Here is a 14,463-nt window from a genome sequence, read left to right as displayed (position 1 = left end):
CCAAATATATAAGCATGAACTTTAGACTAGGAAAGTACAGAACATGATTAAACATAAAGAAAGGTGCAATAGAGCTGGTAGAATATCAAACAGAGCATCAGGATGCAATGTAACAGAATATGAAACGGATATTTAGGATATCAATAAGCAAAGAAAATAGATAATAGTGTGATAAAGGAAAACCTTCCAAGAAAATTTACTTCAAGGCTGAATAAAATCTGAATTTACTGCAAGGCTGAACAAACTTTGAATTTACATCAAGGATCAAGAAAATCTGCCAAACAGAGCTGAACAGTAAAACTATAACAAAGGTAGTAAACACTCACTGTGCCCATATTGACGTATCATTTTGGTAAAATATCCTGGTCTGAAACAGATCTGGAAAATATGCAAAAAAACTAAGAACTTAAATAGCAATTTCTGGAAAACAGCATGTGCACTGGAGCGCACTTGGATTGATATGAACGAGGACAGTATGAGGATGATGAATAACAGATCTAAAACAATGAGACAACAGCCAGATAAAAATTTTCAGGATCAGGGTTAATATCATGGACACATGTCGTGAAAATTGTTTTTCTGCGCCAGCAGCACGATTACAGTAAAGCGTGTGCGGTGAGTCTGTATTTATGTATACAATTGTTGAAATAGAATTGTATCAGCGTGAATTAATCAGGCTGATGGCCTGGTGGAAGAAGCTGTCGCGGAGCCTGTTGGTCCTGGCTTTTAAACTGCGGTACCATTTCCCAGATGGTAGCAGCTGGAGCAGTTTGTGCTTGGTGAGACTTGGGTCCAGAATGATCCTTCGGGCCCTTTTTACCCCGTCACTGAAATGACCTTAGTAGTAGCAAGTTCACACCTACAGTTGCACTGGGCTGTCCGCACCACTCTCTGCAGAGTCCTGCGTTTGAGAGAAGTACAGTTCCCATACCAGGCAGTGATCCAGCCAGTCAGGATGCACAAAATTATGCCCCTATAGAAAATCGTTAGTATTTAGGGGCCCATCCCAAATGTCCTCAACCATCTCAACCATCTGTTTTTCTGTTTTTCTTTTTTTTTGTTCAGACTAGAGAATATGCCAGGCAGGATGTTGGAATGCTCCTCTTGCAGGATGTGGGAAGTCAGGGAGACCTCCGGTGTCCCTGACAACGATACCTGCAAGAAGTGCATCCAGCTGCAGCTCCTAAAAGACCGCATTAGGGAACTGGAGCAGGAGCTGGATGACCTCCGGATCATTCGGGAGACTGAGCAGTTTATAGATAGTAGCTTCCGGGAGGTAGTTACACCTAAGGAACAGGGCACAGGTAATTGGGTTACCGTCAGGTGAGGGAAGGGGAAAGGGCAGTTAATGCAAGGTTCTTCTGTCTCCATTCCCCTCCAAAATAGGTATACCAATTTGGATACTGTTGGGGGGGGGGGGGTGCGGAGGATGGCTTACCTGGGACAAGCTGCGGCAGCCGGATCTCTGTCACTGAGTCTGGTTCTGCAGTGCAGAACGGAGGGAGGAGGAAGAGGAGAGCGGTAGTGATAGGGGACTCCATAGTCAGGGGTACAGACAGGAGATTCTATGGTCGTAACAGAGACTCCCGGATGGTTTTTTGCCTCCGGGGTGCCAGGGTCAGGGATGTCTCTGATCGCCTGCACAGCATTCTGAGGTGGAAGGGTGATCAGCCAGATGTCGTAGTACACATCGGTACCAATGACACAGGTAGAAAGAGTCAGGATGTCCTGAAGAGTGAGTACAGAGAGCTTGAAAAACAGGACACAGAGGGTAGTAATCTCCGGATTGCTGCCTGTGCCACGTGCCAGTGAGGGTAAGAGTGCGATGCTCTGGCAGATGAACACGTGACTGAGAAACTGGTGTAGGGGGCAGGGTTTCAGATTTCTAGATCATCGGGACCTCTTCTGGGGCAGGTGGGACCTGTACAAGAGAGACGGGTTACACCTGAACTACAAAGGCACCAATATACTTGCAGGGAGGTTTGCTAGTTTTATTGGGGAGGGTTTAAACTAGATGGGAACCAGAGTGCCAGAGTAGATAGTGGAACGGGGGTAAAAATAAATGATGTTGGTAGTTCATGCAAAGTCACAAATAGCAAGGTTGTGTGTGCTGGTAATAATCTTCTGAGGTGTGTATATTTCAAAGCGTGGAGTATTGTGGGAAAGGCAGACGAGCTGAGGGCCTGGATTGACACATGGAATTACGACATCATAGCCATTACTGAAACTTGGCTACAGGAGGGGCAGGACTGGCAGCCTAATGTTCCAGGGTTCCAATGTTTCAGACGTGATAGAGACAGAGGGATGAAGGGTGGGTGGTGGCTTTGCTAGTGTTATGAAACCAGTAACTGGTTTCACTTACCAGCAAAGATAGATATGTCAGTTGAAGTCCAATGGTACTATTTTCAAAAGTTTTATTAATAAAGGGGCACAAAAATTAAGGTTAATACAAACATTCAGATAACATGCGTCAATACTCAATCTAAAACGCAGGTACATTAATAATCACTCAGAAATAAGCTCTTTCGTTGTCTAGGGTATAATACTGAGTCCAATTGGAAATATAAAGAGTCACTCTGAAGTCTGCAGGCTTTTCCCTTTTGGTTTCACGTGTTGGAGAGAGAGAGAGATAAACGGAAAAACTTGCCCAAAACATCCGTGGAATCAGGGGAGCGATCTTCCCCGTTGTTAGTTAAAAGCGATCTTCCGTTGGTTTTAGCCACAAACCCCGCATTCGGAATTTAACGCACGTGGCTTCCTTCAAAATGGCTTCCCGTTCCCACGGGAAGCGGTATCGCGCTTCTTGGTGTCTCCTTGGTGCGTCTGAGGGTCGTCCTCTTTCAGACCCTTCTTTATACTGCCTCACGGGATCTCAGGTGTCAATCAGGTTGCAGGTGATGCAATCTCTCTCTCAACCAGCCCACTTTGCCCGAGGGCTTTACAATGTCCCTGCGAGTTGGCACGTCTGCAGTTCCCAGGTGTCTCCTGAGAACAATGCCACAGTCGCCAGCTTTTGTCCCAGTGGAATGCGGTATCCAGCACGTCGCTGTCTTTCCATTTCCTGTGTCCATTCGGCCTGTCTCTCTCTCTCTCTTGCTCTCTCTCTCGGGTCATTGACCCCCCTTTCACTAGGGCTCTTGCAATTCTCACAAAGGAGGGGGCTGGTATCATAACACTAGTCAGGGAAAATATTACAGCAGTGCTTCGGCAGGACAGATTAGAGGGCTTGTCTACAGACGCCATATGGGTGGAGCTGAGAAACAGGAAAGGTATGACCACATTAATGTGGTTGTATTATCGACCACCCAATAGTCAGCGAGAATTGGAGGAGCAAATCTGCAAAGGGATAACAGGCAACTACAGGAGACAGAAATTTGTGATTGTAGAGGATTTTAATTTTCCACACATTGATTGGGACTCCCATACTGTTAAACGTCTAGATGGGTTAGAGTTTGTGAAATGTGTTCAGGAAAGTTTCCTAAATCAATATATAGATGTCCCAACTAGGGAGGATGCAATATTAGATCTCCTATTAGGAACTGAGTTAGGGCAGGTGACGGAAGCCTGTGTAGGGGAACACTTTCGTTCCAGTGATCATAACGTCATTAGTTTCAACTTGATCATGGATAAAGATAGATCTGGTCCTCGGGTTGATGTTCTAAATCTGAAAAGGGCCAAATTTGAGGAAATGAGAAGAGATCTAAAAATCGTAGATTGGGACAGGTTGTTCTCTGGCAAGGATGTGATTGGTAGGTGGGAGACCTTCAAAGGAGAAATACAGAGAGTAAAGGAGGGAGCTTAGGACACAGCCCTGAGGGGTTCCTGTGTTGAGGGTCAGAGGGGGTAGAGGTGAGGGAGCCCACTCTTACCACTTGCTGGCGATCTGACAGGAAATCCAGGATCCAGCTGCACAAGGCAGGGTGAAGGCCGAGGTCTCTGAGCTTCTTGTCAAGCCTGGAGGGAATGATGGCATTGAATGCGGAACTGTAGTCTAATAACATCATTCTCACATAAGCACCCCTCTTCTCCAGATGTTTAAGGAGGTGTGCAGAGCAGTGGCTATTGTGTCATCTGTTGATCGGTTGTGTCGGTAGGTGAATTGTAGGGGGTCCAGTGAGGGTGGTAACAAGCTGCAGATACAGTCCTTGACCAGTCTCTCAATGCATTTGCTTATTATTGAGTTGAGTGCGACAGGACGCCAGACGTTCAGGCACGTTGCCTTAGTTGTTTTAAGTACAGGAACAATGGTGGATGATTTGAAGCAGGAGGGAACTCTACATTGGGAGAGGGAGCAATTAAAAATATCCGTAAATACACCTGCCAGTTGTGCCGCGCGCATCCTGAGTACCCGCCCTGGGACGCCATCCGGTCTCGCAGGCTTGCGAATGTCCACTCGTTGGAAACATCTGCGAACTTCAGCCTCAAAGATGGCCAATGTGCAGGTCGCTTTGTCAGCTCTCCTCGGGGTCTCAGTGTTGGCGATATCGAACCGAGCGTAAAGAGGCTTAGATCCTCTGGGAGACAGGGAGCGATGTTGGCAGCACCACTGCACTTAGCTCTGAAGTCTGCATTGGGGTGCAGAGCTTGCCATAAGCTGTGTGTGTTGTTGGTGGAGAGCTGTGCCTGAATACGATCTCTGTATTGTCGTTTCGCTGCCTGGATGACTTTGCACAGATCGGAGCTGAATTTCTTGAGCTCCTGCTGATCACCGGCAATGTAAGCAGTCGGTCACACGGCAAGTGCTGTTCACACGGAACTGTTGATACAAATTTTGTGGTTTGGGAAGTACTGACCGATTTCTGAAGGAAATCATCTCCCCTCTATGACAATAACACACAACTGGGAGACGTTGTTATTACACAGCTGTGATAATAACAGCCGGGAACTCCCTTGGCAGCCGGAAAGGTTTACACAGCAGCACCAGGTACTCCAGATCCGGGGAACAAAAGGATTTGAGGGAATGGGCATTCCGGGGTTCCACCAAGCATTAATGATCATGAAACATACCCTAAATCCTGTTCTCTTCCCAAATGTGTGTGTGTGTGTGTGTGTGTGTGTGTGTGTGTGTGTGTGTGTGTGTGTGTGTCTGTGTGTGTGGGGGAGGGGAGGTGGGGGGGAGGGTGGTGGCACTGGATGACGACACGATTGTTGGTGACTGTAGGGGCCAAGTCTGGATCTGCAGACCCGGGAGCAGTTGGGACAGAGGGGCAGCTGGGATGCAGGCGCTTGGTTAGTTGGATCCTTCTTGCATCCCCTCTTCTTTTCAGCAGTCGCTCTTCTGGGTTCCTCAAAATTCTTGGCTTTTCCGTGGATCAGCGGCTGCCACTCGTTGACCTCCATATTTGCCTGAGAGAGCCTCTGCTTAATTTGGTCCTTGTACCTCCTGCGCGGGTCACCACGATCTCTCTTGCCCTGCGAGAGTTCTCCGTAGAGTACTGCTTTCTGAAACCTGGAGTTATCCATGCGAGACATGTGGCCTGTCAGACGGTGGATCTGGCTGAGCAGCGAAGTGGCTTCAGGGCCTGGAAGTTGAACATATATAGCTGTGCATGTCTGTGTGATTATATGAAATATTAAACTAAATAAGTAGTGCAGAAATAGAAATTTAAAAAGAGATTGGTGAGGCAGTAGCGATGGGTTCAATGTCCATTCGGAAACTACATGGTAGAGGAGAAGTTGCTCCTGAATCGTTGAGTGTGCGCCTTACTCCGTTCCTCGTGAACCAGACGGTGATGCAGCCAGTTCCAATGCTCTGCAGGTTACATCTGTAGAAATATTCAAGTGATGTTGGAAACTCCTGATGAAATATAGCCACTGTTGTGCCTTCTCTGTAGTTGCATCGATATATTGGGTCCAGGTTAGATACTCGGAGATACTGACAGCCAGGAATATAGAATTGCTCACTCTTTCCACATCAGATCCCTCTGAGAGGACTGGTGTGTCGTGTTCCCTCATCTCACCTTTTCTGAAATCCACAATTAGCTCTATTAACATAGATGTCGACAAGGAAGCATCGAGCTCCTGTCTCAGAGTTGGAGACTTCTTCCCAGAAACAGAACGGATCATTGTAGCAATACAGGACAAGGTTGTTGACACATGTAGTTATCAATAATACAGAATAAACGACTAATAGGTCCAAGACGATATATGCTGAAAATTATAAGTGTAACTACAAACAATCCGACGTTACAAGATCCTGCAGTAGTTCAACTGAATCTCATTACTTGCACAAGCACAATAAAATGGCGGACAACATTCACAAAAACATTGCTTAAACTACAACTGATGAAAAACACCATAATTTACTAAACGTACAAGCCTCTTCCACTTTTACAGTTAGAGTCCTTCATATCATACTGCGTCCGATCATTATTTCGGATAGGATAATACATGATCTGCGTTCAGATGTAATTTTACAGGATAAACAAGCAAAAGCAACGTTTCAAAATATATATAGCCATTCCAAACACACATAACTTACAAAAATGAATTAGTAAAATAAAATACCAGAAATATGTTGAATTGAAAGGGCAAAATGAAAGACTATGGAACACGAACAGGGTATTATTTATCCCAATCGTAATATCAATAACTGGTATCATCCTAAAGGCTTTACAGAATAGTATTAATAAATTAGGCCCACACGGCGATACTTGTGTAAATCTTCGAAAACCCATAACACTATACACCACGAGAATAGTCTGAAATCTCCTATCAATTGCGACATGAGTGTGCTTGGCTATGCAGTTTTATCAGTTTAGGCTAAGATGATGATGATGATAATAATAATAATAATAATAATAATAATAATAATAATAATAATAATAATAATAATAATAATAATAATAATAATAATAATAACAATAATAACTTATTTATAAAGCACCTTTCATCCAGACGATACCGTTCAAACCGCATCACAACGGGATAAAGTGCAAACTAGAAAATAAAAGACAAAATGTGTCAGTCCTAATATACACCTCAGACTTCTGCACAGTACTGTAGTTTAAGGTGTTGAATTCTACAGTTTAGGAACATAGTCCCAAAAAAACTCAACGCTGACCTCCCAATAATCCTTTGGCCTTCTACCTTATTGTCTGCCTGCACTGCATTTTCTCGGCAACTGAAACACTGTTTCCCTGAACTATTCTGTTCCATTTTTCCTTGTACAACCTCATTGCACCGATGTGATGTAATGATCTATTTGGATCGCATGCAGAAAAGTTTTCCATTTTACAGTGGTGCATGTCACAATAATAAACCAATTTACCGATTCATTGTCAATAATACAGCGCCCCTTGGTTGCTTAAGATTGTTATAACCGGGGGGGGGGGGAGGGGGGGGGGGACAGTGCGGATGAGCTGCCACGACCTATTAAATGCTCCCAGTGGCGAGTAGCCTCTGTCCAGCTCTTGGCCTTCACGTGCGGTTTAGCCACTAATCCCGGTGGAAGCGTTTCTTCCGACAGTAGAAGGGGCAGAGGTGGGTTACTGGTGCCTTACAACCAGTCGCTTTGGGCAGATGGGGCTTGTCGGCTGTGATTGGCAGCTCACCCAGGAACAAGAAAACTCTGATCTCAAAACTCCACTGCCTTGTAAATGTACCCCTCATGGGGAAGAGTTTGGGAGTAAACCCAGTGGGAAAAGCCTGGAGCTGGAGTCCCTGTGTCAGTGTTAAATGGTGTTCAACGCAGTCTGGCATCTCCTGCGACACCTCTGGTGCCAAGCTGTGTCAGTCTCTGTCGTTCCTTTGTGTACATCAGATGCATGGAGAGAGGGAGCTTGCTACATTGGCAGAAGCTTCCTCTCCATATCGGAGTGCCCCGGCTTGCAGGGGCAGGACATCCATGGTCGACTCTGACAGATGGAGGCCTCATTAGACAGCGCCCCACACCCCCGCAGCAAGACTGATGAGTAGCAGTTGCCAAGACTTCACCATCCTCTCCCACAGACACGATGTACGTCACTGAGACAGACGCTTGTGGCTTCTTCCATTAACACAGATTCCATCTTTCCACCAATCCTCCATCACTGCGATTGAAAACGACCCATTTTCATTCCTGTCATTCCGATGGGTTATCGATCCGCAACTTCACTGTGATTCTCCCCCAGACGCTGCCCGACTTGAGTATTTCCCGCGTATTCTGCTCCTGTTTTGATGCAAGAGCAGTGGACACCTGTGACTCCCCAGTGTGCAGATTGGCCAAAATGCACAGTGTCCTAGTCTCCATAGTTCCACACCAGATCAACATTAACATCGTCTGTTAATGAGGCAAACAATGCTTTAAATATAGTGAAACGTTGTTATAACGGGAGGTGCATTCAGGATTGCAATAGGATATTCAAGATTCAAAAACTTTATTGTCGTTCCAACCGCACATCAGCTCTGCAGGGTAGAATGAGACAGCGTTTCCCAGGAGCAGTGCAATCATAACATAACAAACGCAACAATAAATAGTAAACACAACAATAAATAGTAAAACACAACAGCCACATGTCGCTTTAAATCAGGTTATAAGTGTCCAGTGCAAGTTAAAAGTGTCCAAAGCAGAGTCAGGTAGAAGAGCTATTTAGCAGTCTGACTGCCTGTGGGAGGAAGCTGTTTAGTAGCTTTGTGGTTTTAGTTTTGATGCTCCTGTAACGTTTACCTGATGGCAGAAGAACAAACAGTTCATGGAGAGGGTGTGAGGGTTCTTTAATGATGTACCGTGTCTTCTGGAGGCATCGACACTGAAAGAGGTCTTGGACAGAAGGTAGGGAGACCCCAATAACCTTCCCTGCTCCCCTAACCAACCGCTGCAAGGCTTTCTTGTCGGCAGCACTGCAGCTGGAGTACCAGGTTGTGATGCAAAAGGTCAGCACACTCTCAACCACTCCTCTGTAGAATGTGGTTAAGATGTTAGTGGGGAGTGATGCTTGTTTAAGCTTCCTCAGAAAGTGCAATCAGGGTAATGTTCACCTTCACAAATAACCAGAACCAGAACATAAGGATTGGGCATTTTCAGGGACATCCATTGCTGTCAATTCCGTGTCTGCGAACAGAATTTTAATTTCTGTGCTAATATCCATGGAAGCATTGAATTTATTCATGTAATCTCAAACACTGAATGCTGAAATACCGTTATAAAGTTCTTTGTCAGATGAGCCATTTAACGTTTTGAATATGTTCTCTGTTCCCATGGAAGATGTTCAACAGAAACACAAGGAGACTCTGCGGGCACAAACTGAAACCCTGAGAGTGAACACGATCCTGATGACGGAGAAGGTGAAGGTTTTCCAGCTGGTTGATCGATACGCTGAGCTCACGGTCATTTCTACTGTTCGAGATCGGACACTGGTGGAACATGAGCTGCTGGCAAGAGGCAGAGACCATGAGGATTATAGAGAGAAACAACTCCGCAGACAGCTGGAAAAAATCCGTACTGATCAGTTATTCCAGAGGAGCTTTTCCCGGAGTAAATCCAAATCTGGGAGTTCAGCAGCAGTGGCCGGAGTTCCGGGGATCGGGAAAACAACGATGGTACAAAAGATTGTTTATGACTGGGCCACAGGGAAGATATACAAACAATTCCAGTTTGTCTTCAGTTTCAAATTCCGAGATTTAAACAGTATTAATTGTAGAATAAGCCTGAGGGAACTGATTCTGGATCAGTATCCTTACTTTGGGAATATCCTGAGAGAGGTCTGGAAGAACCCAGAGGGATTACTGTTTATATTCGATGGTTTGGATGAATTCAAGCACAAAATCGATTTTGCGGACAGTCGGAGAGATACAGAACCCAAGCACCAGTGCCCAGATCCCGAGTGGTGGTGTGAAGTGTCTGACATTGTGTACAGTTTAATCCAGGGCAAGCTGCTCCCAGGGTGTTCAGTGCTAGTGACCACCCGCCCCACTGCGTTACATTTATTGGAAAAGGCGGATATCAGTGTCTGGGCTGAAATCCTGGGATTTGTTGATGAAGAACGGAAGGAATATTTCATCAGACATTTTGAAGATCAGACGGTGGCGGAAGCTGTTTTCAAACACGTGAAGGAGAACGAGATCCTGTACACCATGAGCTACAACCCCTCCTACTGCTGGATCCTCGCTCTGGCACTGGGCCCCTTCTTCACACAAAGAGTCAGGGACCTGCAGCGACTTCCCAAGACCATCACCCAACTGTACTCCAACTATATTTACAACATCCTGAAAAACCACGGCCGTGAGATTGAGAGACCCCGTGATGTGTTACTCAGGGTTGGTCAGATGGCCTTCGGAGGAGTGTCCGAGAAGAAGATTGTGTTTACAGATGGAGATTTGATCAAGTACAATCTGCAGCCTTCCCAGTTCCTGTCCGGGTTCCTGATGGAGCTTTTGGAGAGAGAGGATTCTGCCTGGAGCGTGGTGTACACATTCCCACACCTCACCATCCAAGAGTTTGTAGCTGCAGTCACACAATTCTTGAATCCACATCCCGGGGATATCCTGCAATTCCTCACTGATGCCCACAGCACGACAGATGGGCGATTTGAGGTATTTCTCCGTTTCGTTGCTGGTCTCTCCTCCCAAAAGACAGCTCGGGGCCTGGTGGAGTTTCTGGGTCCATTTCCTCAGAAAACAATCTACCGGGTGATTGACTGGGTGAAGGAGGAGGTTAAACGTCAGAGTGGAAACACAGAGAGTGAAGCTGGTAAAAGGAGCCTCCTGAACACATTGCACTACCTGTTTGAGTCTCAGAATCGTGGACTGGCTCAGGCAGCACTGGGATCAGTGGAAACACTTTCATTCAGTGAAATGACACTGACCCCAATTGACTGCGCGGTCCTGTCTCATGTCATCGGATTCTGTGATACAATAAAACACCTCAACCTGGAGAACTGCAGCATTCAGTGTGAAGGAATCCAGCGGCTGGGACCCGGACTGCACAAGTGCCAGGAGTTGAGGTAACTTGATTTATCTCTCACTCGGAACTGTGAAACTGTTCTATTGTGTCATTTCAATGTAAAGGGATTTGGGTTAAACTGTGATAAATCAGATTGTGAAGAATTGTGACAAATGCCCAGGGGATCGGTCAGTAATTCCCCAAGGACGGGAGGGTTCTATGGTTCCTTGTGAAGGGATGTTGGAGACTTCATCAGATCAGTGAACAACGACCATTGGTTTAATGGTAGTAAATCACAGGAATGGTCGTGTTTCCCGCTGCTTGTGACACGTCCATTGACAATGTTCCTTCTCACTGTTACTGACACCCAGACCGACACTGACTGCAGCAGGTGGGTCAGAGATTCACACCCACTTCCCGGTGAGGGACAAGAGACGGGCAGCAGACTGTCCCAGTGAGAAGGAAAGAAATACCATTGTGAGATCGTCCTCCCCTGCCCTTAATAGTGTGTGACTTTGCTCACTACCAGATACACAGAGAGCGAGGCCGCATCTCCTCTGGGTCTCTGTTCAGACCCAACACACACGTACAAATATTTTCTGCATCCTCTCGTCTTGTAGGATTATCGTTTACCCTTGGAATCCTCCTGTGTGACATTTTATCCCAATCCCCGTTCGATTCTTAGGGATCTCGTCTCCATCCCCATTCCTCCTGTGGGCTCTCTATTACCATTTCCTCATCGTCCAGCGGAATGTATTTTCCCCACCCCCATTCCTGCGGGAGCTTTCTTCCACATTCCCCTTCCTCCTGTGGGATCTCTCTTTCCCATACCCTTCCCTCCAGTGGTATCCCTTCCCATCCCCCGTTCATCCTTTCAGATCTCTTTTCCCCATCCCCCATCCGCCTGTGGGATCTCTCTACGCGAACCACCCTTCATCCTGTGGGATCTGTCTCCCCGATCCCCCTTCCTCCTGTGGGGTCTCTCTTCCCCATCCCCCTTCCTCCTGTGGGATCTGTCTCCCCGATCCCCCTTCCTCCTGTGGGATCTCTCTTCCCCATTCCGCTTCCTCCTGTGGGTTCTCTCTTCCCCATTCCCTTCCTCCAGTGGTATGCCTTCCCATCCCCCCTTCCTCCTGTTAGAACTATTTTCCCCATCCCCCATCCGCCTAAGGGATCTCTCTTCGCAAACCCCCTTCATCCTGTGGGATCTCACTTCCCCATTCCCCCCCCCCCTCCTGTTGGATCTCTCCTCCCCATTCCCTTTCCTCATGTCGGATCTCTCGTCCCCATCCCCTTCCTCCTGTGGGATCTCTCTGCCCCATACCTCCTTTCTCTTGTGGGATCTCTGTTCCCCATGCCCTTCCTCCTGTGGGATCTCTGTTCCCCATCCCTCTTCCTTCTGTGGGCTCACCACTCCCATCCCTTTCCTCCTGTGGGTTCTCCATTCCCCATCCCCCTTCCTCCTGTGGGATCTCTCTTCCCTAATACACTTCCTCCTGTGCGATCTCTCTCCCCCATTCCACTTCCTCCTGTGGGTTCTCTCTTCCCCATTCCCTTCCCTCCAGTGGTATACCTTCCCATCCCCCCTTCCACCTGTCAGATCTCTTTTCCCCATCCCCCATCCGTCTATGGGAACTCTCTACGCGATCCCGCTCCATCCTGTGGGATCTCTCTCCCCCATCCCCCTTCCTCCTGTGGGATCTCTCTTCCCCATTCCCCTTCCTCCTGTGGGTTCTCTCTTCCCCATTCCCTTCCCTCCAGTGCTATCCCTTCCCATCCTCCCTTCCTCCTGTTAGAACTCTTTTCCCCATCCCCCATCCGCCTATGGGATCTCTCTTAGCAAACCCCCTTCATCCTGTGGGATCTCACTTCCCCATCGCCCTCCCTCCTGTTGGATCTCTCCTCCCCAATCCCCTTCCTCATGTAGGATCTCTCTCCCCCATCCCCCTTCCTCCTGTGGGATCTCTCTTCCCCATCCCCATTCCTCCTGTGGGATCGCTCTTCCCATCCCCGTTCCTCCTGTGTGATCGCTCTCCTCCATCCCCCTTCCTCCTATGGGATCTCTCTACACGATCCCCCTTCATCCTGTGGGATCTCTCTCCCCCATTCCCCTTCTTCTTGTGGGATCTCTCCGCCCCATCCCCCTTCCTCCTGTAGGATATCTCTTCCCCATCCCCCTTCCTCCTGTGGGATCTCTCTTCCCCATTCCCCTTCCTCCTGTGGGTTCTCTCTTCCCCATTCCCTTCCCTCCAGTGGTATCCCTTCCCATCCTCCCTTCCTCCTGTTAGAACTCTTTTCCCCATCCCCCATCCGCCTATGGGATCTCTCTTAGCAAACCCCCTTCATCCTGTGGGATCTCACTTCCCCATCGCCCTCCCTCCTGTTGGATCTCTCCTCCCCAATCCCCTTCCTCATGTAGGATCTCTCTCCCCCATCCCCATTCCTCCTGTGGGATCGCTCTTCCCATCCCCGTTCCTCCTGTGTGATCGCTCTCCTCCATCCCCCTTCCTCCTATGGGATCTCGCTACACGATCCCCCTTCATCCTGTGGGATCTCTCTCCCCCATTCCCCTTCCTCTTGTGGGATCACTCCGCCCCATCCCCCTTCCTCCTATGGGATATCTCTTCCCCATCCCCCTTCCTCCTGTGGGATCTCTCTGCCCCATCACCCTTGCTCTTCTGGGATCTCTCTGTCCCATCCCGCTTCCTCTTGTGGGATCTCTCTTCCCCATACACTTCCTCCTGTGGGATCTCGCTCCAAAATCCCCCCTCCTGTGGGATATCTCTTCTCCATCCCCCTTACTCCTGTGCGACTTCTCTTCCCTATCCCCGTTCCGCTTGTGGGATCTCGTTCCCCCATTCCCCCTTCCTCCTGTGGGACCTCCCTTCCCCATTCCCCCCCTCTTGTGGGATTTCTCTACCCCATCCCCCTTCCTCCTGTGGGATCTCTCTCTCCCATCCTCCTGTGGGATCTCTAACCCCATCCCCCTTCCTGTGGGATCTCTCCTCCCCATCCCTTCCTCCTGTGGGATCTTTCCCCCCCAAGCCCGCTTCTTCCTGTGGCATTTCTCTTCCACATCCCCGTTCCTCCTGTCAGATCTCTCGCCCCTTCCCCGTTCCTCCTGTGGGATCGCTCTCCCCATACCCCTTCCTCCTGTGGGAGCTCTCTTCCCCATCCCTTCCACCTGTGGGATCTCTCTCCGTCCATCCCCCTTCCTCCTTTGGGATCGCCCTCCTCCATCCTCCTTCCTCCTGTGGGCTCACCATTCCACGTCCCCCTTCCTCCTGTGGGATCTGTCTTCCCCAACCCCTTCCTCCTGCGGTATCTCTCTCCCCCATCCCCCTTCCTGCTGTGGGATCTCTCTCCCCCATCCCCCTTCCTCCTGCGGTAACTCTCTCCGCCATCCCCCTTCCTCCTGTAGGTTCTCTCTTCCGCAACCCCTTCCTCCTGCGGTATCTCTCTCGCCCATCCCCCTTCCTCCTGTGGGATCTCTCTCCCCCAACCCACTTACTCCTGTGGGACCTCTATTCTCCATCACTTCCTCCTGCGAAATCTCTATTCCCCTTCCCCCTACCACCCGTGGGATCTCTCTGCCCCATCAC

At 48.5% G+C, this 14,463-nt stretch overlaps 1 protein-coding gene across 1 annotated transcript in view; it reads left to right on the top strand.

Moving 5' to 3' along the window:
- The window catches only part of LOC140720875 (NACHT, LRR and PYD domains-containing protein 3-like), a 121,185-nt gene that overhangs the window by 20,648 nt on the left and 86,074 nt on the right, over nt 1-14,463 (top strand). Inside the window, exon 7 of the mRNA XM_073035725.1 lies at nt 9,185-10,922. Within this exon, the coding sequence (XP_072891826.1) occupies nt 9,185-10,922 (1,738 nt within the window). The remainder of the gene's footprint in view (nt 1-9,184; nt 10,923-14,463) is intronic.

This window comes from Hemitrygon akajei, unplaced genomic scaffold (assembly GCF_048418815.1).
Source record: "Hemitrygon akajei unplaced genomic scaffold, sHemAka1.3 Scf000048, whole genome shotgun sequence".
Classification (NCBI taxonomy): Eukaryota; Metazoa; Chordata; class Chondrichthyes; order Myliobatiformes; family Dasyatidae; genus Hemitrygon; species Hemitrygon akajei.
This window is presented reverse-complemented; position numbering and strand designations above follow the sequence as displayed.